The 27,406-nt window shown below is 43.9% G+C and overlaps 1 protein-coding gene across 1 annotated transcript; it reads right to left on the bottom strand.

Annotated features, from left to right (window-relative positions):
- Positions 1-525: 525 nt before the first annotated feature.
- On the bottom strand, positions 526-20,198 carry LOC132592250 (cytochrome P450 2H1-like). Its single transcript, XM_060275250.1, has 9 exons — positions 19,960-20,198; positions 17,629-17,791; positions 16,918-17,067; positions 14,859-15,000; positions 14,384-14,561; positions 6,055-6,196; positions 3,873-4,060; positions 952-1,093; positions 526-735 (listed from the first exon to the last, which is right to left on the bottom strand). The coding sequence occupies exons 1-9, from the start codon at positions 20,134-20,136 to the stop codon at positions 554-556; spliced, it is 1,464 nt and encodes a 487-aa protein (XP_060131233.1). The 5' UTR covers positions 20,137-20,198; the 3' UTR covers positions 526-553.
- Positions 20,199-27,406: the final 7,208 nt, after the last annotated feature.

The following is a 27,406-nucleotide window of genomic DNA, read 5'->3' as shown; positions in this document are numbered from 1 at the left end:
TGACTTAGAATGTATATGTATACTAAAACAGAATACTGAGACAATATGTACAAGAGCTTCCACCTTATCCCCTTTTGGAATTCCTTAAGGTTAAGACTAGGTTTACATTGTGGATTATCAAGCTCTTTTAGCAAGTCCAAATTCTTCTCATTTGTCTGATTGAGTTTCAAATTTAATACCTCAACTTTCCCCCCAATTTCCTTCATATTTTATTTTTTCTTCTCCTGGGTAATTATCCATTTACCTTTTTCCACCTTGAGAACAATCAGAAACAGAAGAAATTCAGAATGGGCAGAGATCTATGCATAAAGCATGTTAGTTATTTAGTTATATAGTTTTTCAACCACAAAACGTTTATACAGTACTGAAATCTATACAGAAGGCTTTCTAGTGAAAGAGATTTTCAAAGGAGTTATTACGACACAAACCTTTATTGTGTCAATATTATCACCAAATCAGAGAGACAGAAAGATTTCAGATTAAGAAGAAACACACACAAGGGAGAGTCCCCTGAGTCCCCCAGAGATCTCAGCTCTCTTGTATCAACGACCATTCACCGTGGAACCACACAAAGTTGATAACGCCGTGGAACATGTCCATTACTTTCCACTACTGGTGCAATGTCTATTTCTTCATGCTGCTTGGACGCTTTCAGATGGAAGTTTTGCAACAGCGTTGTGAGGATTACGAAGATCTCCATACGGGCCAAACCTTCACCAGGACAGACTCTTTTTCCTGGAAAAGCAAGAAACAGGAGTTCCATTTATATATACAGGGTGAGTCCTAACCCAATATCTCCCAGGCCATACAGTCCAACATTTTTTTCTCTTTGTTTGCATCCCCCTCTCCATCCCACTACAGATCCTTAGATTCCCCCTAAGGTTAAGCCAAGCCAGCCCTCCCATTTGCCCCTTCTCTCCATTCTTGACGCATAAAACAGAGGTCCATCACCTGCTCCGAATGGCAGGAAGGCATCCACCTTCTTGAAGGCCCCGTTTTCATCCAGGAAGTGACCAGGATTGAACTTCCTGGGTGTCTCATAGTACTGAGAGCTCTTCATGATGGATGACAGGAAAGGAATAACGGTGGTGCCCTGCAGAGGAAAGGCAGAGACCCCGGAGGCAACAGTTATTGCAAGCAACCCAGTTCAGATATTTCCTCTTTAGCCTGCCTTTATCCCTAATTCAAATCCCTTAAGGACTGGACAATGCTCTGCTGATTAGGAGATGGTACCCTCCATAGGTTAGGAGAAGGGGACGACAGAGGACGAGATGGTTGGACAGTGTTCTCGAAGCTACGAACATGAGTTTGACCAAACTGCGGGAGGCAGTGGAAGACAGGAGTGCCTGGCGTGCTATGGTCCATGGGGTCACGAAGAGTCGGACACGACTAAACAACAACAACAACCCTCCATAGGTAATCATTCAATTTATCCGAATCACTACATGTGGCCTGGCCCTGGGAAGAGTCTCTTGGCTTGGCAGGAGCCAGGAGCATACAGTTGGTTCTCGAACTTAATCCGTTCCGAGAGTCTGTTCGACTCCTGAAACCATTCGAAACCATTACAGAACTATACAGGAAAACAAGCTTCTATGGGAGCCCTGATATAGAGGTTCAGTTAAAACATTGCAGGCCTTGCCCTGGGTAGCTGCAAGACCACCTCAAGACCCCACCTCTCTGGATTACATCCTTCCAGTTTGAGAGTGGAGTACAAATGAAACAATCTCTCCTTCTCCAGCACAGAAGCTGTGCATGTGTAGGAACAGTTCTCACCGGGATGACCTTGCCCCCTGGTGTTAACAAAACAGTATGCCCACAGCTTCTGGAAACTTCCAGTAACTTTTAGCAACTTTGAGTGTTCTTTGTGGGAATGAATGTCTCACCCCAACACTCCCTCCACTGTCAAAGGGAGCATGCCTCAAAGCAACAGTGGCTGGGCTGACACAATTTCCATGTGAAAACCCACTCTTTAAAGCTCAATTGGAGCAAATGGCAACCCACAGAAAACCCAAATTGATGTTTGCTCAAACTGAGTATACCATACAACAAAACATGACCGGCTGATGAATAATAATAACGATATCACATACTCTGTAGACGACTATTATAGAAAGCATGTAAATAGATTAGGGCAAATGTATGATATAATATAGACCAAAATAAAGCAATGCACATACAATAACATATGGTGTACAGAAGATAGGACCACAACTTATATAAACAAATGGAATATATAAATTGTGGTCCTATCTTCTGTACACCATTTATATAATTGTGCCTGTGGTTCCTTTAAAAAATCTACAAGAGCCTGAAATTTAGTAACACATGTAACTCTCAGAGGCATTACCTGTATGTGCATATATATCCTCAGTTTGTATAAGAAATTTTTGCTGAAGTCTTCGGAGTACCTGCTAGGTCTCTGTTTATACATTTTCTATGACCGGTATGTAAATATTAATTTTCTATTGTAGGTTTGATATGTTTGATATATGATTCCATGTTTCTTTATAATATTCTTTTGAAGGCTGGGTATATATGTTAGATATATGATTCTATGTTTCTTCATAATATTATTTAGTACTCCCACTGCTGATGAAACCACAATGGCGAAACAGGGATGATAATCCGGATATCCTTGTCCTCTTGTTTGCTTCTATCCTTCGCGGATACGTCACACCTATGCTTCGGTCTGTTACGACACTGCATACATTATCGCCAAATTATGCTTCATTATCCTTTTCCAGCTAACACGTAATTTGTGTGGTCAGCACCGGACTTTTTGTATCTTCATATGAACTTTCATACATGAACTTGCATACACATTATGGAGCTTTAAGTATGGATATATTATTGTATGTGCATTGCTTTATTTTGGTCTATATTGTATTGTACATTTGCCCTAATCTATCTGCATGCTTTCTATAATTGTCATCTATAGAGTATGTGATATCGGAATTATTATTCATCAGCCGGTCACGTTTTGTTGTATAGTATACGCATGGAATACATGACTTTGGTTTATTGTTGGTTGTATATTTCTCAAACTGAGTGGCAAAGAGCAGGTTTTTGTGCAGCAAAAAGCAACAAAACCCAAACATGGAACTTTTAAACGCAGACGTTTGTCTGGAAAGAGTGGGGCAAAAGGTAAGTGTGGATAAGCCCTAAGCTGCAGGCGTGAATCTGAACTAATATTTTTGTTAGCCATACAACTCACTTTACCTTCGGAATGTTGAACCCTCGGAAATGTGCTTGTAAGATAAAAATTTTCTGGAACAAAGTATATGAGGAACTGAAAAAGATTTTCAAAATCACTTTTGTAAAAAAACCGGAGGCATTTCTCCTTGGAATTGTGGGGAAAGATCTCCCAGCAAATTGCAGAGAGATATTTCTATACGCCACGGCGGCAGCTCGATTGTTGATAGCCGCCAATTGGAAAGGGGACAAAAACCCCTCAATAGGAGAATGGCAGGTAAAGCTGCTACAATTTTTGGAAATGGCTCAGTTAACCGAAAATCACAAAAAAACGATTTATTAAAAAATGGGAAAAATTTAAGAACTATTTACAAGAAAGCGATAACAACGATGGACTCTTCTTGGCAGTTATGGACTGGTGATTGGTTTGTAATAAGATCTAGACAAACGGGTATGACTAGAAATAATATGTACAAAAGAAAAAATAAGAATATGGTGAATAAGGTCTGTACATTGGGAAACTAAAGTAGACACACAGCGGATGATGACGGGAAGTCAACAGTATGTTAATTATTTTAGTTTTATTTTGTTAGTTTGATGCAATAACTGTATAAATCAATATTTGTTTAATAAAGTATTATGGAAAAAAATATTTCTGTTAGCCACACAACTCACTTTACCTTCGGAATGGTGAACCCTCGGAAATGTGCTTCCTCGGTGACTAAATGAGGAGCTGCCACTGGGGAGAGGTCTAGAAATCTCTGGATCTCATTGATGAAGGCTTCTGTGTAGGGCATCTGATTCCGGTCCTCATAGGAGGGGCTGCGGTTCCTCCCAATGACCCGCTCAATCTCCTCTTGAATGTTTGCTATAAACAATAGGGTGGGATTAGAGCTAACATGCAATTAGGAATTGTTAGATATAGTTATAGGAGGAAGAATCATGGTTTAGGAGTTTGTAACACACTACATCAATTTATAGGAGGAAGAATCATGGCTCAGTAGTTTAGGAGTTTGTAACACACTACATCAATTTAATATCAAGGCAGCAAAAAAGTATGAGCAAGATGGACCTCCTGCTTTGCATGTAGAAGGTTTGTTCTCTGGCTTCTCCGGTTAACAGAAGAATGTAGAAGGAGATGGAAAAGACCTTTCTTGCACACAGTCAGGGAGCTGGAGAGGCCTACAGACAGTTGCACATGGCAAAAGAAGGTGTGCTCTGCAGTAGTGTGGGGGTAGGGGAAGTACAGGAGTGGAGGGTTGCCCTCAGTGCTGTTTTTATAGAAAACTAGCTGGCCTGGCCAGGCGTTGCTGTGGTTCTTTCCTGTGATTCCCCCCACTCTGTCCGGACACATGACTTCTCCTGCCCCCTCCTCCCCCCACCCCCAGTTCATCCCTGTGACTGGCCCCACCCTGTCCTGACTCATGATCTATCGAACCCCCACCGACCCCCACGCCCCCTGTCTGAGCCCTCTGTTGTCTCCGAGGTGTGTTGGCCCCTCCCCCTGTTTCTCCATACCTTGGCCCCCACCCTTGGAGAAGGAACTGTCAGCTTCTGGGTTCTGTTTCCCAGCATGCACTTTTGTCTGAGCCCTCTGTTGTCCCCGGGGAGTGTTGCTCCCTCCCCACTGTATTTCCATACTTGGGCCCCCACCTTTGGAGAAGGAACTGTCAGCTTTTGGGTTCTATTGTAAATAGAAAATCGGGGGGGGGGGATTGGCCACTGCAAATATCTGAGGACTTAAACTGGGGAGAGAAAGTGCATGGTTGTTGTTTTTTTAAAGACGCAGAGCCAGGCAATCAGTCATCGTATAAAGCCTAGGTTAAAAGGGGCACGACTGCCCTTACTTAAAATGGCCACTGTAGCCTCGTATGTGACACAACGCCCACTAAATTAAAAAGCAAAAACCCCTCGCCGTGTCCCCAGGTGTGTGTTAGGGGAAATGATGAATGACTGCCTAATGCTGCCAGGCATTTATTAATGCAGCCGCCGGGAGAGGCTTTGGGCCTGGGCTTTGGAGGTGGAATGACTGTTTTGGCTGTTGGCCTACTCAGTTTTCCCTGTCCCAACCCACCCACCCCCCACTGCTTTGGCTGACTCAGGGTCCTCCCTCCCTCCCCCCCCCATGGCTATGTGTCCCCCCCCCTTTGTTGTGCCACATCCCTTGTGAAAGGCCCTATTCTGTTTGTTTTTCCCTGCTTGGCAATGCTGCGGTCTATTGAAAAAGCTGGGCCTTGTTGCTGCAAAAGGACTGTTTTCAGTTGGTGGCTGTGGAATTTTGTGATGTCATCTGGCGGCGCAGCTTTTGGATGCTGCTGGAGTCTTCAGAGCTTCTGGTGGTGATGTCTAATTTGGGCGCCACTTTTTTGGTGTTCAATCATTATTTTAGGTGTGAAAGGTGTAGTTTTTCAGGGGGAAATCAGGCCAGATTCCTCCCTGATGGGCAAGGTACGTTGTGGCCAAATTTGTTACATTACGGTTCAGCAGTTACGGGAAAAGGCTGTGACCTCCGCGTACACAATGCCTACATTTTTATATATATAGAAGAGGTGCCGGAACATGTTCTCTTAGAATGGAAATGGCAGCCACCTGAGAAGTGTCTGAACTGAGTTCCTGTGATTTCCCCCTGGAATAAAAACCCTGGTTGCCCTCCTCCAATATTTTCTTAAAGTTGGTTCCTATAAGTTCCAATGTGATCAAAGGAAGGAACTGGGGTTCTGACTCAGTGGAAGGGAGAAAATCCCATGAGTTAGAGCTGGGAAAGAGAGTCCTGGTTTATTTAGCAAGAGAGGAACCCATCAGCCATCCAAACAGACAGGAAACAAGAGTTAGCCAGACAGATTTGATCTTGTTTTTTTTTACCTTCCATTTCTGGGTGTCGGAGGAGGACAACAAGCCCCTGTAGGATGGTGTTGCCTGTTGTATCTGTCCCTGCAAAGAATAGGTTGAGAACTGTAGCAACCAGGTTTTCATGAATGAATTCTGAAGCTGGGTTTGATTTCTCCTGACACGGAAAGAAGAAGAAGAAAAGAGCGATGTTATCAAACCTGGGGCTAATTTGTACATCTACAGAAAGGTTTTATGGAAGGCTGGCTGGCAAGATTTCCTTTCCAATCTGATTCAAAGTATCACAGGATAGACTTGTAAAAAATATCGCTGAGTTACAGAGGTATGAGAAGCAGCATCCTGCTGCCCAATCAAGTCCAGCATCCTGTTCCCACAATGACCAACGAGATGCCAATGGGAAACTCACAAGCTCAAGAACCAGGTGAAACTACAGCAAGTGGTCAACTGTGCAGGTAGAAGCTAGCCCTTGAGCATGGAAGGTGTTAATTCAAAGAGTGGTGGCAGGTGTTTGGGGGCATATATAGGATGTTGTGCTGGTTCCCCAGTTGTGTCTTATACAAAAGAAATGATAGCTAGAGAGAGCTTGATAGAACCTAGGGAATCATGGAATTGTTTTTTTTTTTTTTTGTAATTATTTTTATTAAAGATTTTCTTAGGTTACAAAGATAGTGCAATGTCTCTTTTTTTTTTTCATGCATCATTTTTACACATCAATTTTAACTTGTTGAGACATTATGAGGAAGGGGGGAAAGAGGTAGGTGGGATGGGGGGTTGGGTGTGGTGGATTGCCGATGTTTCTGTTTTTCTTGATATGTGTAGGGGTTCGGCGTCAGCGTCGTTTGTACAGGTTCTCTGTTGTTTGTTCGTGCTTCTTTGTTGGTGAGAGAGGTCAGGATTCGTCTTAGAATGTGGTTATTCATTCATGGTTGGCTGTGATGATCCTTAATTTCTTGCGTGAGTGGGGGGGGGAGGGTGTTTTGATCAAGTTAGCCACATTGATTTGTATGCTGCCGGTAAGCTTTTGTCATTTTCCTGTTGGGTTGTATAAGTGATGAAGGGGAACCATACTGGGGTGAAGGTGTCTTCTTCTGTTTGTCCCCGTGTCAGTTTCAGCTTACTGGTTAGTTTTTCTAGCAGGGCCGTTTCCCATACAACTTGGTACCATTGGTCCAAGCCCACTCCCGATAAGTCCTTCCAGTGCCTGGCTATGATGCTTCTAGTTGCTGACAACAGATGGATTATAAGTTCTTTATGATTTGCGTGAGCGTTGTTATCTTGAAAGATATTTAGTAAAACCAATTCTGGGGTAATTTCTAGCACTTGCTTAGTTATGTTACAAATTTCTTGCATAGATGTCTTCCAGAATGATTGAATTTTAGGGCACTCCCACCACATGTGGAGGTACGTGCCTGTGGAAGTGCATCCTCTCCAACATTTTGATGAGATTCCTGATCGTATTAGTGATAATTTTCGTGGAGTCAGGTACCATCTGTGAGTTAGTTTCAATGAGAGTTCTTTTCTTTTCATTGATATAGATTTGAAAGGGGGTTTCGACCACATTTTAGTCCATTGGGTAGGGTTGATTTCATATCCTATGTCATCCTCCCATTGTCGTTTTATCTTGTCCAGGGGATCTATGGGATTCTGAATTAGTATCTTGTAAATTGCAGATACCATCCCTTTTCCGTGTCCTTTTGGCAATTGGAGGAGGTTTTCGAAAGCTGTCAGGGGTCTAGTTGCTGCTGGTTTTACAGTTGGGTTGTTCAGAAAGGCATGTAGTTGATGTTGTGCTAACCAGGACATTGGGATGTCTTCTAGTTTGTCCTGTATTTCTTGTGGTGACAAAGGTTTGTTGTCTTTATAAAAGTCTATTAAGCGATGTAAACCTTTGGTTTGCCAAGTCTTCATCTGGAGGTTTTGTGCTGCATGATGGAACAAGGGATGGTAAGCCAGGGGAATTAATGGGGATGGGGTTGGAGATAGTTTACTAGTTTCTGCTTTCCATGCTTTGAACATGGTTTGTGTGTATCTGTTGAGTGTTGTGGGAATCTTCCTTAATTTGTTTGGGAGAAATGGATATGCTGTGGTGCAGATATTTTCAATTGAGTCCCTCTCCAGATGTACCCATTGTTTTGTCTCGTCTTGTAGTATATATGGGATTATATGGCGTATTTGGTTGGCGTTGAAGTATGTTTCTATGTTGGGGATTCCCCATCCTCCTACTGAGGTGGGGAGGTGAAGGTATTTGGTGCCAATCCTTGGTTTTTTATGTGAGAAAATAAAAGAATGTAATTTTCCCTGCCATTTGCGAAGTTGGGTTGGGGGGATCCAGATTGGGAGGGTTTGGAATAAGTATGTCAGTTTTGGGAGGGTGACCATTTTGACGATGGCTATTCTGTCTGAAAGAGTGAAACTCATACTGTCCCATTTCTTTAGGTCTTTGTTTATTTGTCGCCACATGGGCTTGTAATTATGGAGGTATAATTTATTGAGGTTCTTGGTTATTTGTACCCCTAGATATCTGAATTTGGTATGACAAAGTTTTATTTTGGTGATATTAGTAAGTTCTTTTTGGATATGGGGAGGGGTGTTGAAGCACATGGCTTCTGATTTTCCAAAGTTTACCTGTAGGCCCGACACCATTGCAAATGTGTTGAGTTCTCTGATTAGGGAGGTTGCTGTATTTAATGGGTCTGATGTTGTGACCATCAGGTCATCTGCAAAGAGCCCTAATTTATAATTTTTGCCTTTTATTTCCACTCCCTTGATGTCTGTGGCTGCTCGGATTCGGATTGCTAGGGGCTCCAAAGCTAGGATGAATAGGAATGGAGACAGCGGGCATCCTTGTTTTGTGCCTCTTTGAATTGCTATGGTGTTTGAGTCCATATTATTAATTCTGCATTTTGCTGAGGCTTGGGAATATATTTGTTTGAGGATTTGTAGGAAGTTGGGGCCAAATTTCATGTTAGTTAGTACTGCTAATAAGTATTTCCACTCCAAGCAATCAAAAGCTTTGAGGATATCTAGGGACATAATTGTCAGTGGAAGTTTAGTTGCCTTACTGTGGTTGATTAAGTTTAGTAGTTTCCTGATGGGGTCTGTAATATTGCGACCAGGGACGAAGCCAGTCTGGTCTGGGACTATTAAATTGCCTAGAAAGATTTTTAAACGATTGGCCAATATTGATGTGAATATCTTGTAATCCTGATTTATTAATGAAATTGGGCGGTAAGATTCTACTTTGAGGTTGTCCTGTAATGGTTTTGGGATGGAGACTATTTTAGATTGATTCCATGTTTTGGGAATGAGCCCCCCTTTCATGATATCATTGAATAGGCGTATCATGTAGGGCATCAGGGGTTCTTTGAATTTTTTATAGAATTCTGCCGTGAAGCCGTCTGGGCCCGGGGCTTTATGTGGTTTCAAGTTTTTAAGGACCGTATCTATTTCCTCAGGGGTGATAGGGCTGTCCATAAATTCCTGTTCCTCGTTGGTTAAGGTGGGCATGGTCAGTTCTGCCAGGAATTTTCTAATTCCCTCCTCAGTTGGGTTGTGAGAAGTGTACAGATTGGAGTAGAATTCTGCAAATTCAGAGGTTATTTCTTTCGGGGAAAATGTCACGTTGCCGTCTTTTTTGGCGATGCAGTGTATTTTTGTTTTAAGTGCTTTTTTCCTGCATCTATTTGCTAATAGTCTGGAGTTTTTCCCTCCATACTCATAGAAGCGCTGTTTAGAATATAAAATATTGATCATTGTTTTGTTGATTTCTAAGGAGTCTAATTCTCTTCTCTTTTGTTCTAGAAGTTTAAGTAGTTTTTTGGAACCTGTTTGTTTGTAACGTGATGAGAGGGCAATGATGTCTTGTTCTATTTTGTTAATTTTTGAAGAGGTTTGTTTTTTAAGGAGTGCTTTCTCTTTTATGCAAACTCCTCTGGTCACCGCTTTCATAGCGTCCCATAAGAGGGGGGTATTTATATTGTCTACATCATTCTCCTTAAAATAGTTTTGGAGAGTTTTTGTGATACTTGCTCTAATTTGGGTGTTTGTGGTTAGAATGGGACTGAAAGACCATGATGGAGTAGTTTGCGTTTCTTCACCTATTTTAACAGTGACTTCTACTGGGGCATGATCTGTGATTTTGATGCTGCCTATGTTTGTTGATTCTACCAAGGGGATCAGACCCTGTGTGAGCAGGATGCTGTCCAGTCTGGACGTTGTACCATGACGTCCGGACTGGAATGTGTGGGTGATGTCTCCCGGGTTGTGTTCGCCCCAAATGTCATATAGACCCCTGTTTTTTAACATTTTTAGTAACTTGTAAGAAGCCTTAGTTGTTTGGGAGGGAGGGTTGAGGAGGGTTGCCTGTGAGTTTACAGGATGTGTGTTTTCCAGAGTTATGCCCTTAATATTTAAGTTAAGGTCGCCTCCTAGAATTGCTTCCCCCTCAGAGAAAGAAAGGAACTTGTTTAGTGTTTTTTGAAAGAATTCAAGTTGTCTCGAGTTAGGGCCATATAGTGAGCCGATTGTCAGTTTAATTTTGCCATCTAGTATTCCTTTAATGAAAATGAATCTACCTTTTTTGTCCTTTAGGACTGTTGTGGCGTTGAAATTTAAGTCCCTACTAATTATTACAGCTACTCCGCGGGCCTTTCCTGAGCCTTGTGCTACCCATTGTTGACTAAAACGAGGGTCATTCAGGAGTTTGTTCCCTTTGGGTGGGTTGTGTATTTCTTGTAGGAAGGTGATGTGTGGTTTCATGGTATTTATGTATGAGGTGATACGTTTTCTCTTGATTGGGTTTCCCAGCCCCCTCACATTTAGTGTGATTGCTTTTAAGCTAGCCATCTTGTTTATTTATTCTGTAGGATGGTTCCTTGCCAACCCGTTTGGGTTGTCCTATATCCCTCACTTCGTGTCGTGTATTGAACCATTGGAGTTGCGCTGACTTATGATGTGGCAGGTGGGGGTTCAATGGGATCAGAATTAGAATCGGGTTAAAGAGTGGGAGGTAAGTTATAGAGGGTTTCCTATATGTAGTTATATAGGTGTTCGTTTGGGGTATTTTGGACCTTTTGGCAAATAGCCGGTTGGTCCTTGGTCTCGGCTGATGTGAAGGGCTGTACTCAAGGACAGGCCTTCCCCTTCGTCGTTTGTGACAGGGGGTGATCAGCAAGACGGTGTAGAGTGGTTTTGTAATGTTAGTGTCTGGTATAAGGTTCGTGAGCAATGTTGCCAATGTTAATAGCAACATCACTGATGTGTTAGAGTGTGTGTATGTGTTGGTGCGCTCTGGTGCCACCATGTTGTTGAATAGGTATCATGTTTTAGCCTGATAGTGAGTTGTGTTATGTTATGGATGTTGGGAGTTGTTTTTCTCTTGTTTGGTATGAAAGGGATACTGGAGATATGGGTTGTGGTTGATGGGGAATGTGATTGAGGTTATCTGGACTGGTGTCAGGGTGGGGTTGGGATGGGGTAGATTCTAGGGGGGGTAGGGGGATCACCAGTCCTGCAGTTCGAGATGTTTTCCGGTTGCCTCATTTAGCTGTGGTTGTTGTTGTTGTTGTAGGGTTGTTCCTCAGTGATGTTTTGGTTCGGTTGATCGTGGTTAGGCGTCCTGTGGAGAATGTTCGGTAGAATGATTTTGTGCGCGATGGTAGATGGTTGAATCGACGAGTCTTGATGTATTGCTTCTGTTGTCTCTTTCCTCTCTTTACTTCCATCCACTCATTTACTGTTATTCCACTTTCTTGATCTCGGCTGTCACTTGGTAAGTCTTTCTGTTGCTGGTTCGATGGAGGATCGAGTCCAAGGTTCCTCAATAGTTGTTGGGCTTCCGTTTCGTTGGTAGCCATGTATTGCGTTGTGTCGGTTGTCACGATGAGACGAAAGGGAAAGCCCCAACGGTATCGAATCCCTTTTTGCTGAAGAAGCTGAGTGTATGGACGTAGGTTTTTTCTCCGATTTAGGGTGTCCTGGGATAGATCTTGTAGGACCAATATGGAATTGTTTTTGTATTGGAGGTTGGTTGAGTTTTTGAGGCTGTTCCATATCTCCTCCTTTTTTCTGTAGCGTGAAAAGCACACTATGATGTCTCTTGGGTGGGCACCAGGTTTTGGCAAAGGTTTTAGAGCTCTGTGTGCCCTTTCCAGATCGGATACCTCGAGTGTTAGATTTGGGATTGTATCTTTCAACCAGCTCACAATCAGGTCTGCTGGGCTTTTCTCCTCTGCTTTTTCTGGGAAGTTGCGGAAGCGGATATTACAGCGTCTGTTTCGGTCTTCGATGTCTGCTTGTTTAATTCTCAATTCTTCGTTTTCTCTTTCCAGTTCGCACAATTTCTCAGTCATGCGTGTGGTTTCATCCCGATATTGCTCTATTATTCCTTCTTGCAGTTGATTCTTCTTTTCTAGAGCTTCCACTCTGGAGATAAGATTGCTGATTAGTAACTGTATAGGGGCCGTTGCATTTTCCACTGCAGCTTCCAGTTTACTAGTCATTCTCTCTTCCATTTCTCTTAGGTGTTGTAATATTTCATCATTTTGAGGAGGTGTTGTGATCTCAGTGTTTTTTACCATCTTTTTAGTTGGTGACACCTTCATCTCCTTGACGTTTTTGGTTTGAGGTTTGTTTGGCATTCTCTCAGAGTGGGACGTGTTGCGGTTAGGGGTTATGGCGATGAGGATTTCTGGGTGTTGGGTTATTGGACTAGTCAGGCGTTGTTGACTGGTGGCTTCTGCAGAGCGTTCGGTTTAGGCAATCATTTGTGTCATCTCTTGGCGATGTTATGTGAATTTCTCTGAGGTTGTCGTACTCGCCTCAACAGTGTTGTCAAAGCGGTGGTCAGGTACTCAGAGAGGCGGGTAGACCCAAGGACAAATAGACAAACAAACAGGTGAGAGTAGACAAACAAACAGGTGGGGAAAGAGAGAAAGAGAAAAAAGGGGGGGTTATAGATGGGCAAACAAGCAACTCAACAAACAAAGAGGGTATAAAACAAAAGAAGGGGTGAGGAGTGATAAGTGGGGTGGAAGGGGAAGATAAGGAATGGACAAATAAAGGGGAATTGAGTGTCTGGGAAGGGGTTCAAGGAGAAGGTTTATGTAGTGGAATGAAGGAAATAAGATAAAAATAAAATAGAAGTGTTTATTTTAAAAGGGGGGTGATGAGTGGGAGGAAAGGCTCCCCTATTGGAGACAGGTTAATAAACAGACTAGATAGGGGGGGGTTCAATTTAAAAGGGGGAAAGAAGGAACCGAAAAGGAAAGAGAAGACAAAATGAGGGTGGAAACAAGTGAGACGGAGGGTAAAAATAAAGAGAGGATATATTGGGGAGGTGGGTTTGAGTGTATGGAAAGGGTTTATGTATTGAGGTGGAAGGAATAATATAAGGCTAAGGTAAAAGAGGTTTGGAGGAGAGAGAGGACAGCAGCTTAAAAAGGATAGAAATTTAGTAAAAGGGCTAGGAACTTGTGATTTTATTTTTGCCTGTTTTTTCCTAAAGGGTTAAAATGTATAAAAAGAGGGGGGTTGGGTGTTAAAAAGTGGAAGGTGGAAGTAATAGACGGTGGCAATACTAAAAATATTGGTTAAAATATTAATATATTCTTTTCTTTTCTTTTTTAAAAAAAAGGGGTGGGTGGGTGGGGGTGAAACAAAATCAAGGTCTTTTTGTTGTTATTGTTCTTATAGAAGAAAAATTTAAGGAAAATGAAAAAAGGGGGGGAAGAAAGATATATATATATAATATTTATAAAAATATTTACATATTTTAAAAAATAGCATTAAAAGTATAAAAAAAATTTTTAGAAAGAATAAAAATAAAAAGGGGTTTATTATATATATATATATATATATTTAAAAATGGAAAGAAAAACAAAAAACAAACGAGGCCTTTCCAGTGGGCCTTCCTTTGGACTTTGGGCGCGCTACTCGGCGGGAAAGCAGGCCCAGGTTGAGTCTAGGCCCAGCCTCGTGTTCCCGCAAGGCCGCAGTTCGTCCTCCTACCTCTCCCTCAATTTAGCGGCGGGGGTAGCGGAGGCAGCTCGATGGCGGGGTATCTGGGTCAGGGTCTCTCCCCTTCCCCCAGGCACCCCACTCTCACTCCTGGGTCCCTTCGGCTTCGGGGCTCCAGGTAGCCGGGTGATCTCGGCGCGGTAGCGCAGCAGCAGCAGCAGGGAGGATGACAGGTCCGAGGCTCCTCTCCCTCCCTGGATCGAATTGGAATCATGGAATTGTAAGGTTGGAAGGGACCAAAAAGGTCCTCGAGTCACAGAGGAGATGAGGAAGACACAACAAAGACATAAAAGAATAGTATTAGCATACAAATTCCAAATACTCCTACCTGCTCCATTTTGGCCAGGAAGCAGTCAATGAAGTCCCGGGGGCAATTTGGATCAAAGGACTCCTGGTGCATCTTGACCCTCTGAGAGATGAAGTTTATTAACTTCTTCATGTACCTGGCCAGTTTATGCTGAGGCCCAGGCAGGATCCGCATTAATCTTGGAAAAAAAATTGCAGATCTGTGAAGAAAAAGGACATGGAGCCCCATCAAGACCTACCCTTCCTTATTGCCATGCATCCCATGGCCTGGACCATAATATTCAGCTCCTGAACTACCGTATGTCCCATCCACCAGAAGCAAAATGAGCAATTAGGCTTACGAAAAATATAGGGAGAGGCAGCTGAGGGCATGAAACAGCTAACACTCTTCCTTACTTCCTGTGGTTATACAGAAAGCAGCCTGTGACATCCAAGAGACCAGTTTTAGGACTTGCACCCCCTCCCACCACTTCCTTACCTGTACCCAGGTGGACAACAGAACTGAGAAGGTTTTCTTTATCGTGTCAAGTAAAAAGATGAAGTTCTTGTCCTCATATTCAAACCGGTTGCCAAAAACAATGGAGCAGATGACGTTAGAGACGGCATGACTGAGGTGAATGGTTGGATCAAATGGGTGCCCTGCGGAGGGGGAAAATGGTACAAATGGAGTGTGTATTTACTGGGTAGCCTCTGAGGCCTGTGTCTGCCATATGTAGATTTGCATGCTGTGGACACTGCCAGGCTCCTTTTTACTTAACTTTTCCTAAATTATAGACGATATTTAGTACACATATGTCCCGCTTTCAAACCCAAGGTATTCCCCAGAAATAGTACCTTAAGCGAGTGTTCACATAATGGGCTGAAAAATTCCATTCTTTCCTATGGGATCATTTCTGATCTGTGATTTGTCCAGTGTCTCTGGCCCCCACACCCCTTCATAGTTTCTACTTGAAATGGCTGCAGATAACCAGCAAAAGAGAGACAAAGCAAAAGCGGATTTGTCCAATCCTTACTACACTCTGATTTCTCCGCTCGCCCTCCCTCCCTCCCTCCCTGCCTGCCTGCATGGTTTCTGCTGGAAAATGGCTGCTGCAGAGTGGGCGAACTCTGGCTGTTCAGATATCTGCATCTGTGCAGTACATAGCAAGGTTGTGAGATAACCAGCCTCATGTAACCAACATGGTGGTGTTGCTGTGGTTCTATTCCTTTCCTTCCTCTGTAATCTGTGAACTGCCCCCCCACCCCTTGCCTTGAGGTATGAACGGAGGCTGGGGATATGGAAGGTGGCCATGGAAACTGGGTGTGGGGTGACACGAAAAGGGAGACTTCAGCAAGGGTTGCTGGGAAGAAGAAGGAAGAAGAAAGACTGGGATCCATCTTGGGCAGGCCCCTCTTGAAAGGAGCAGGCTACAAGATCTGGACTTCCTTAAAGCTACAGTGATCTCCTTAAAAAGCAGAGACATCTCCTTGCCGACAACGGTCCATATAGTTAAAGCTATGGTTTTCCCAGTAGTGATGTATGGAAGTCAGATCTGGACCATAAAGAAGGTTGATCGCCAAAAATTGATGCTTTTGGATTCTGGTGCTGGAGGAGACTCTTGAGAGTCCCATGGACTGTAAGAAGATCAAACCTATCCATTCTGAAGGAAATCAGCCCTGAGTGCTCACTGGAAGGACAGATCGTGAAGCTGAGGCTCCAATACTTTGGCCACCTCATGAGAAGAGAAGACTCCCTGGAAAAGACCCTGATGTTTGGAAAGATTGAGGGCACAAGAAGAAGGGGACGACAGAGGACGAGATGGTTGGACAGTGTTCTCGAAGCCACCAACATGAGTCTGACCAAACTGCGGCAGGCAGTGGAAGACAGGAGCGCCTGGTGTGCTCTGGTCCATGGGGTCACGAAGAGTTGGACATGACTAAATGACTAAACAACAACAATGGTCTCCACCATGTCTCAATTCTCTAAAGGGACACAGACCCTAGGTCTTAACTGAAATCTATCCAGTCTGTGTGTACACACAAACATTCTTCACCTAAAACTCAACTCAGTTAAAAATCATGAATGGGCTTTTTAGTAGGGTTGCCATATTCCCAAAAGTGAAGATCCAGACAAAGTTGTTGAGCTTTGGGGGAACACCTCCCCCAAAATATTACGTGCTGGGGCTTTTTGTTAATTTAATGGATTTTTTTAAAAAAAAATTACTCCCCTTGCCGTACATCTGCGTTTTCCTAGACGTTTTGCCAATTCACCAAAAATCTGCCTGGACGCCACTCTGCCGCCCAAATTCCAGTTGTGTCTGGGAAAATACAGATGTATGGCAGCCCTAGCTTTAGGAAGATGGAAGGATTAAGAGTGCCAGCCCACATTCAGAAAAAGAATCAAAAGGCAAACACCTTGTATCTGGGAGATTCGCCAAATCTGAGCAGAATTCCATTTTGTTTTCTTAGGAAAAATAGCAGTCCTTTTTTCTTAGAAAAAAGAGCAATCCTTGACTACTTGATTAAACCTTTTCACTCTGTTGAGGGAAAGCATAGATGAGTGGCAAGAACATTCACCTTCCGTTTTCTGCAGAACTTGCACCAGGAACTGGGCCTCCTCCTGGATCCGCTCCTCGATGGATCTTTTCCCCATCCCAAAGTTCCTCAGTGTTAAGAGGGAGAAGCGACGGAGCTGCCTCCACCGTTCCCCGTTGGTTGGAACCACTCCTGGAAATGGAGACTCCACAAATCAGAGAAGGCAACAGGGAAAACACCAGAAGAGTAAAATGACAGAGTGAAAGGAGTAGCAGAGCAGTAAAATAAGAGAAATAAAGGAGGTGAAAGTGAAGGAGGGGTAGATTAAGTCTTGTAGTGCTACCCCTGGAGATGGCACAACCGAACAAGACAAATTCATGCCTGCACCTCTCTTTGGACTCCTCGTGATTTTTTTAAGCCTCACCCTTTTCTCCCATCACTCCCAGCACATTCACAAAGCCAGAAAGGGATCATAGGAAGAAAAGGAACATAGGAATCTGCCTTAGATACATAGAGTTGGAAGGGATCCCCCTGGTCTTCTGGTCCAACCCCCTGGTCCATCTAACTCAGCAAACTGACTGGCAGCCGCTCTCCAGGGTCTCGAGCAAATGCCAAAGACTGCAGTTGGGACATTCTGCATGCAAAAGCAGGTAATCCACCATTCCTGAACTACACTGAGGTTTAGTGGGATTGGGTGGTATACATATTAATCAATTAATTGCCTTCTAACATTGCAAGGCAAATTTCTCCCACCGTATTTCGACAAGGTGTCATCCAAGGTCTCTATTGGTCCCCTTCCTCCAAATGTTTCTGCGTTATCCACAAGTGCTTCCTTGATGACTTCATAACCGCACAGCACCACAATTGGCCGGGAGCCCATGTAGACAGTGAAGATTGGACCATACTGCTTCCGGAGCTGCCAGGAGATCAATCAATCACACCTTAGTGCTTAAAATTTGGACAAAAAGTGGGTGCAAAGAATATAAATAAAGAGCATTTACATATGACCTTGTAATAACAGTGGAAGGAATTACAACTAGCAATGCAATTATCCTTTGAAAAAAGGTGGAATATTTGGGTGTATGGCTAACTGTTAAGAATATAAATATATTTAAGGATAATTATAGAACAACTTGGAAAGAGATAAAGAGGAATCTGGAGATTTGAGGAAGAATGAATTGATCACTTTGGGGAAGAATTTCTGTTACAAAGATAATGTATTTCCGAAAATGTTGTTTTTATTTCAGACAATACCTGTGGCCAGTGGGGAGGAGCACTTCAAGCAATGGCAAAAATATGTAACTAAATTTATCTTGCAGGGGAAGAAACCAAGGAATAAATATAAATTGATAACAGATGATAAAGAAAGAGGGGTCTTCTCTCTGCCAGATTTAAAATTGTATTATGAGGCATCCTGTCTCTGCTGGCTAAAGGAATGGATAACATGGGAAAACACAGATATTTTAGACCTTGAAGGTCATGATAACAGATTTGGATGACATGCATATTTGTAGTATGAGAAGACCAAAGTGCATAAAGGTTTTTTAAATCATGTAATAAGAAATGCAATTTATAGTGTATGGGGAAAGTATAAAAAATTGTTAGAACAGAAAACCCCATGGTGGCTCTCACCAATTGAAGCGATATCCTTAAAAAAAGTTAATGTAAGAGCAGAATCGGCAGCTTATAAAGAGCTGCTCATTGAAAGAGAACAGCAATTGAAATTAAAAAATATGGAAGACATAAGACAGCTAGTTACAGGTTGGTTGCAATACTACCAAATAAATGAAGTGTTTAAAGTAGATAAGAAAAGATGATTCAGTACAGAATTTTCAAGGTTTGAACAAAAGATGAAGAAGTCAAATCAGTAATGATAAAATGGGCACAAGATATAGGGCATAGCATTCAATTTGAATCTTGGGAAAAACTATGGAAGGAAAATTTAAAATTTGCAGTGTGCTGTTCGTAGAAATAAAACTATATGAAAATGATGTATAGATGGTATTTAACACCAATGAAATTAGCAAAGATGTATTGAACTGCTTCTAATACATGTTGGAAATTCAAAGAAAAGGAAGGCACGTCTTTCCACATGTGCTGGGCGTGCAAGGTAACAAAAGCATTCTGGGAAATGATATATAATGGGATAAAAAATGTTTAAAATAACTTTTGTGAAAGAAACAGAGGCTTTTTTCTAGGCATTATAGGTACAGAGATTCCAAAAGAGCAGAAAAGACTATTTATGTATGCTATGACAGCAGCAAGAATACTACTGGCCCATAGATGGAAAGAAGACAAAGTTCCAACCAGAGAAGAATGGCTGATGAAGATGATGGACTATGCCAAAATGACTGGGAGAATCAGAGACCAGGACGAGAAGAAGTTTAAGAAAGAAGGGAGAAAATGTATAGTTTATTTAAGAGAACATTATAAACAGCTAAAAACTTTGGCGGGATTGGAGTAATACTTGTAAAGGATAAAATATAAAGGAAAAGTTAAATAATAGACATATCAAAAGTTGAATATATATATATGGATAAGTTGAATAAAAAGAGATGGGAAATGGAAACCAGAGAAGGGCGGGGGGAAGTCAAGGGATTCTGAGAATCCTAAATGTAAGGTGATTGTGATATGTTTTAATTGGAATTCGTTATGTAAAACTTAATAAAAATATTTATAAAATTTGGACAAAATGTTACCGCATCCCGGTGAAAAGGTAAAAGCTAAGAAGCTGCCCATGAGCTCCCAAGCAGCTACTTGCTGATAACGAGAAGAAATATCTACTTGTATTGAAACATAATCAGGTGGTGCAGCAAAGGAAAGATCCTGAACACTTGAAACACCAGTATACCTGAAGGAGTGTCTCCATCCCCATCGTTCTGCTCGGACACTGAGGTCCACCTCCGAGGGCCTTCTGGTGGTTCCCTCACTGAGAGAAGCAACGTTACAGGGAACCAGGCAGAGGGCCTTCTCGGTAGTGGCACCTGCCCTGTGGAACGCCCTCCCATCAGATGTCAAGGAAATAAACAATCAGCTCCTTGGCTCCCCCCCCCCAAACGCTACGCAGCAGAGACCTACACTCACCTTATTAAAAGACCCGATGATGTCCCGAATATTCAACTGGAGCAAGTTGCCTATCAAAGGCAATGGGGTGGGGCCTGGGGGCAGTTTGCCCTTTGTGGCATCTCTCCTCCGGATTAGGATAAGCAAGAAGGTGATGCAGGAGACCAGCAAGAAGGGCAACACTCCAAAGAGTTCCATTTGGGAGCTGACGGCCCTCGTTGACTTTGCTGCTCCTGGTACTTTGGTTCTGCAAAGAAGTGGATGGGCATCCCTAGCGCTGCCTATAAATCCCCTCACAGAGATGCTGCAAGCAGAAAGTGTAATAACCTGTAATTCAGGGTAATCTCGACTTGCACAAGCATTTCTCTGGCCAATGGTGCTAGAAAGTTACATGCCCCTCTGAGACTCTGCCTACCTGTCCATGAATGAGGAAGAGAGATTAGAAATTAGAAACTCAAGATGCCTGCAGCAAAGGGCCTTCTCGGTAGTGGCACTCACCTTGCGGAATGCCTTCCCATCAGATGTCAAGGAAATAAGCAAGTATCTGACTTTTAGAAGACATCTGAAGGCAGCTCTGTTTAGGGAAATTTTTAATGTTTGATATTTTATCGCTTTTTTGTTCTGTTAGGAGACTCCCTGAGTGGGTGGGGGAGCAGCCAGATGGGCGGGTATGAATTAATAATAATAATAATATCTCAGTTTTATGGAGGAGGGATTCAAAACTTTAAGTCTGTGCAAATGAAGTGGATTGAAGCAACAAATCCACTTTAAATAGAGGGGGTGGTCCTTTGTGCAGTTTGGAAAACAACAGGTAAGTGCATTGCAAAGTGTGGAATGAACAAATCGTCGGGAAGGTATGTGAAGGCCTTGCAATCAAATCAGGGTGTATGGTCATTGCCATATAGCCACCCCCTAAGCAAAGCAGACACGGGTGGTGCTGTGGTGTAAACCACAGAGCCTTGGGCTTGCTGATCAGAAGGTCAGCAGTTCGAATCCCCGCAACAGGGTGAGCTCCCGTTGCTCTGTCCCTGCTCCTGCCAACCTAGCAGTTCAAAAGCATGTCAAAGTGCAAGTAGATAAATAGGTACCGCTCCGGCGGGAAGGTAAACGGCGTTTCCGTGCGCTGCTCTGATTTCACCAAAAGCGGCTTAGTCATGCTGGCCACATGACCTGGAAAAACTATCTGCGGACAAACGTCGGCTCCCTCAGCCAGTAAAGCGAGATGAGCGCCACAACCCCAGTCGTTCGCAACTGGACTTAGCTGTCAGGAGTCCTTTACCTCTTAAGCCAAGCAGAAATGGGGCCTCACCAAGATCACCAGCTCCATCCACTGAGCAGTCAGGAATCCCACAGATTCCATCAGTCTCCAAGGCCACACCATTATGCTGTGTGGGTGCATTGTGGGGAGTCATTCAACCGCTGTTCACTCTGGGTGACAGTATATGCACATATGTTTGTTTACAGCGGTCCCATTTAAGAACATAAGAAGGATCTGCTGGATCTGGCCAATGGCCCACTTAGTCTAGCATCCTCTTCTCACAGTGAGTGACCAGGTTCCCCGCTCCTGTGTTTTTCCAGTAACTGATATTCAGAAGCATTGCTGCCTCGGACTGGGGAGGCAGAGCATAGGCATCCTGGCTAGCAGCCATCAATAACTGTCTCCTCCACCCCCCTCTTCTTCTTCTTCTTCTTGCAATGGCAGTATTTATTTATTTATTTATTTATTTATTTATTTATTTATTTAAAAAAATGCAAAAAAACATGTCAATACACAATGATTTAAAAGCAACAAAACAGGTTTGTGGCTTGAAATGCCGCTATAGAAACACGATGAAGTAAAAGGCTTAATAATGCATTATGCAGGACACCTGACCTGTGTCAGATCATATGCATAATAACTATGTGGTGGGGTGGGGGTGGGGGAGAGAGTCTAGATCAGGCATCCCCAAACTGCAGCACTCCATATGTTTTGGCCTACAATTCCCATGATCCCTAGCTAACAGGACCAGAAGATGGGAATTGTAGTCCAAAACATCTGGAGGGCCGAAGTTTGGGGATGCCTGGTCTAGATCAGGGGTCGACAACCTAAGGCCCATGGGCCAGAAGCGGCCCCCAGAGGTCGTTTAACTGGCCCACAAGCCGCCCCCGAACTGAGCCGCCTACCCAGCAAGTCCCCACGCGCTGTGCTAAACCGGCACGGCGCGGGGACTCTCATCTGTGGCTCCAGAAATCGCTTCTGCACATGCCAACGCCGAAAATCGCTTCTGCGCTGCGGACATGCACAGACGCAATTTCTGGCGTCGCGCTGCGCCAGTCCGGCCCACAGAGGATCTCCGCGGGAGTGATCCAGCCCATGTCCGGTAAGCCTTGCCGACCCCTGGTCTAGATGCAAATAATTGTTGAATATGGAGTTGTGAAGCCATCTTCCTGACTCAGTTTTCCTGTAAGAGAAACTGAAAGAATTAGGAAGGGGAAAGTTGCATGCAAAGTGAGTAGTTTTTCCTATCTTGTGAGCAGGAACTGGTTCTTCCACATCTCTTCTTAAACTCCCCCAATCAAAGCCATTGCCCTTCGCATCTGGTTGGACAAGCATGCAGTGATGGAGTGTTTCCGCGAACTAGCACCCGAGGCAGTGTGGTCTGTGGTGGCGATACAAGGGAACTCTCAGGTCACTCTTTGATTTTCATTTACTGTTTTCCCTTTGACTTTGTTGCAGGTGTGCCCAGCACAGAAGCCTGGGTCATGGGGCATGGCAGCGCTCACTGGGCACAATTCATGTTGCCTCACACGTCTGGGGGCCTAACCTTGACAACGAGTCATGCGATAGGGTGCGCGGACGCCCAAGCGGCGCAGATCTGCGAAGGCGGACCTGGAGGGATAAGCCCTAAGTCCGGCAACGGCCATCCTATGGTCCGAACTCCTCCCCCAGCAGTGCTTGGATAAGCCACAAACTCACCAGGGCCTCAGGGATTGGTGGGTGGCAAGGTCTAGTCCTTCTCAGTAGGAGACGATGTTCAGCTGTAGGTATCTTGGCAGTGAGACCCTAGTTAGGGTCTCGGGTGGGTTAAACCACTGAGCCTAGGGCTTGCTGATTAGAAGGTCGGCGGTTCGAATCCCTGTGGCAGGGTGAGCTCCCATTGCTTGGTCGCAGCTCCTGCCAACCTAGCAGTTCGAAAGCACATCAAAATGCAAGTAAATAGGAACCGCTACAGCGGGAAGGTAAACGGCGTTTCCATGTGCTGCTCTGGTTTGCTGCCCACATGACCTGGAAGCTATACCAATAGAGTGAGATGAGCGCCGCAACCCCAGAGTCGGTCACGACTGGACCAAAGTAAAATCAAGGCGGTTGCTCAATTCCGCACACACTACAAACAGTTACTTAAACTCAAGAAACTACTCTTTGCCAAAGAACAATGGACCGAATTGGACGCTGCTACTAGACGCCGAGATGATAAGAAATTTTGGCAACTAATAAACTCGGGCTTAACCTCCCCTGCCCCCCCTGCAACAACATTCCTGCAGATAGCTGGCATACGCCGTGCCTCTTCCAAATAAAAACCCAATCCCTCTGGCTTGCTGCAGCTCCTCTCTCACCATATGGGATCCGGTCTCCTCAAAGAAATGCTTCCAGCTGATTGGTTTGCTAAAGGGTGGAAAATCACCCGGGGAAGACATGCTACCACCCGAGGTTTTTCTATCAAACCAACTTTGGTGGGCAACTACACTAGCCTCTCTCTTTACCACCATAAACTCTTCACTTACGCTTCCGACAGATTGGAAAAAGAGCACAATCATTCCTATCTATAAAAAGGGGAACCCGCAAGATCCTTCTAACTATAGGCCTATCAGCCTACTGGACATAACCTACAAGATCTACTCTAGATTCCTTCTCGAGAAGCTGTCCAGCTGGGCTGATGAAATAGGGCTTTTCCACCCAGAACAAGCGGGCTTTCGCAAAGGCCATAACACCTCAGGCCACTGTCTGGTTCTCCAATCATTGATTGATAAATACCAAACCAAGTATAACTCCAAATTATATGTAGCCTTCATTGATTTGTCCTCCGCCTTTGACTCTATTGACAGATCCAGACTCTGGCAGAAGCTTAGCTCAACTACTATAGACAAAAGGCTCTTATGCCTGCTAATGGAAATTCACTCAGACATATCGGCCAGAGTGAAATTTGGACCACACGGCGCTCTATCACGCCCCTTTCCACTAGCCAGAGGTGTCAAACAAGGCTGCCTTTTGGCTCCCTTTTTGTTCAATTTTTATATAAACGATATTGTACCAGCTATAAAAGCCCTTAACCAACCTGCCCCGTCTTTGAATCAGGCTAAAGTCCCCATCTTACTCTATGCGGACGATATGGCAGTCCTCTCGTTAACAAAGTTAGGACTTAACAACATGTTGAAAGGGCTTATGCAATATTGTGAGGAAAACTCATTGAAAATCAATTACTCCAAAACCAAAATCATACCCTTTGGCACGCGGAAACGGAGTCCTTTGTGGACTCTCGAGGGCAACACCATAGAACAATGCCCAGTTTTTAAATACTTGGGCATTACTTTCCATCATAGGCTATCGTGGTCAGCTCACCTAAACACGATCATTTTGGCCGGCCGCCAAACCATGGAGGCCGTGGTAAAAAATTTATATGCCAAAGGAGGCCAGCTGGTGGCGCCAATAAGAAAGGTCTACATCAGCAAAATCCCTCCAATGTTGCTATACGGGGTGGAAATATGGGGGTGGAATTTGAAAGCACTCCAACGCCTGGAGACCCTGCAAAACCTCCTGGTAAGAAAGATCTTGGGTCTCCCCAACGGGACCATCCCCGCCCAATTAAGAATGGAACTGGGACTGCCATCTATTGTGGCAAGAGCTCACACCAGGATAATCACTTATTATAAATCTCTTGCAGAAGCCCCCAACTTGCTTCTTGCCAAACAAGCCTTTCTAGCCTTTACTGGCAGCCACATTAGGTCAAAAGGCACGGAGGCCATCTGTGAACGCTATTCCCTCCCAACTTTCTCCGCTCTGATCGCTTGGGACAATGATAAAATCCGTAAATGGATTCTAGATAGGGACGAAGCATTGGACCTGGCCCTATCTAATGCGGCCAACCTATCCACATGTTATCGTGTGAAGGCAGTAAGAACTATGGCTCACTATTTGAGCGACCTGACGAACCCTTCACAAAGAAGGGCCTTCACACTTGCCCGCTTCCATTCCATTCCCACAGCATTTTTACAGGGTATATTTTCCAACACTCCCCCCGATCTCCGACTCTGCCCGTGCAACAAGGGAAAGATAGAGGATTTTATCCATTTTTTCTTTCACTGCCCCTTATACGACGCAATAAGACCAAGGCTCCTCACACTAATCCCTTCGCTTATCGCCTTGGAAGATGACCGCATGAAATTTCTATTGGTGGACGCTAACCCCAGGATTACCCGTGGAGTGGCCATCTATATCTTGCAGGCCCTGAAACTCAGAGCTCTCTCGACTGGCTAACTTTCTCTAGACGCGGATTTCACTAAACATTCCCCAGTGCACAAAACACACATGATGCATCCTAGTTTTTACCAAATTCTGTTTTATATTGCATGTTTTTATATGCAATGTTTTGTAAGTGTTTTATATGTTCTGTAGGTTACCGCTATTAATTATTATTATTATTATTATTATTATTATTATTATTATTATTATTAATGTTTTATGTGTTATGTGCTATGGCCAACCGGCTAATGCAATAAAATTTTGATTGATTGACATGTAGCAGGGGACCTACATTTTGGGGGCCCTGAAACTTGAACGGTCTTGGGGGGGCCCTTGCAAGCAGCAACCAAGTCTGGGTAACCCCTGTTCTCTTCTTTGGGATTGTTGAAATATATGCAACAACAAAAATAATCAATTTGAGTCGTTTGACTCAAATTGGGTCTACTAGACCCCAAGTTTTAAAGCAGTGTGGAATAAAGTCGCTTCTGGGGCCTCTCCAGGATTAGGGGCCCTGAAGCTTAAGCTCCATTAGTTTCAGAGTAGACCCCCGCCCGCCCGCCTACATGATTACAGCAGACTAAGGGGAACCAGGAGATCTGGGACAAGCCCCTGGTCACTGCTAAAGAAGAGCAAGTCAGAATCAAACACTAACCAAAGATGCAGAAACATGCCAGAGCCCAGGAAGCCCCCACTGCTTAAACAAGGCTCAGCTGGAGGCTCAGGCCAAAGACTTCTCTATGCCTTCCGACCCGGAAGGATCCAACGGCCTGCTTCCCATTGCCTCTCCCTAGGCGCCACTGTCAGCTTCCTCCCATGGACAGCTTGGGGCAGCTGCTAGAGACTAGACAAGGAGGAGAGGCTGCAGCTGCCCGATGTCCAGCCCCACATGATGGGGCACCAACTCTGAGGGGCAGGCAGAGGGCAGGGCATCCCCAGGTGGGAAGGAAGGGGGAGTGGAATGCAAGGAGTCTATTATTATTATTATTATTATTATTATTATTATTATTATTATTATTATTATTATTTAAAAAATGCTTTGTGCATCCATGTCTAACCTTGTCCCCTTCTAAAATTTATTGTTACAGGTAGGTAGCCGTGTTGGTCTGCCGGTATCTGAAGAAGTGTGCATGCACACGAAAGCTCACACCAATAACAAACTTAGTTGGTCTCTAAGGTGCTACTGGAAGGAATTTTTTTGGTAAAAATTTATTGGTGTGCATTTTTCTTCTTGCAAATCTACTAAAGAATAAAGTGAAATAAAATCAGGATTAAGGGGTTTTCTCAAGAGAGAGGAGGGTGTGTGAGCTGTGTCCCATTGGTGTAGTGGTGGCGGCGCTTGCCCTTATTCTGATAGGGAATGCTCTGTGGGTGGGGGACAAAAAATGGGTGTGTCAAATAGGGTCAGTTGGGGGGGTGAGAAATGTCCCTATTTTCTTCTGAAGAACATAGGAGGGTACCTGCACCTGGCACCTTCAGCTCCAGAGGATGCTGAATATGCCCCCCCTTACCCTGGCCTTTTGTCACTTGAGGTCTCTTGTTTTTAGGACCCACCTTGCTTTTATTATTCCAGGTTGTTTTGGACAAATTTCCAATGTTGTGACCTGCTCTGGGACCTTAAGGTGAAGGGAGGGGAGCAAATAACACAGTGTTTCTCCAAAAATAAGACACCGTCTTATATTTATTTTTCCTAAAAAAAAAAAACCCACACTATGGCTTATTTTCAGGGGATGTCTTATTTTTTTCCTCCTCCTCCTCCTGCCACAGCTGGCATTGCTGCTACGCCTATCACTATGTCTTATTTTCAGGGTATGGCTTATATTCCTTTAATACTTAAAAATCCTGCTACGGCTTATTTTATGGCTACGTCTTATTTTTGGAGAAACAGGGTATCATTTATTACCGTATTTTTATTTAATTACCTTCTGTGTTGCTTTTGATGCGTCCTGGCCATGGGAATTGCTTATGGAATCT

This window comes from Zootoca vivipara, chromosome 6 (assembly GCF_963506605.1).
Source record: "Zootoca vivipara chromosome 6, rZooViv1.1, whole genome shotgun sequence".
Lineage (NCBI taxonomy): Eukaryota > Metazoa > Chordata > Lepidosauria > Squamata > Lacertidae > Zootoca > Zootoca vivipara.
Note: the sequence above shows the minus strand (reverse complement) of the source record. Positions and strands in the feature narration are given on the sequence as shown.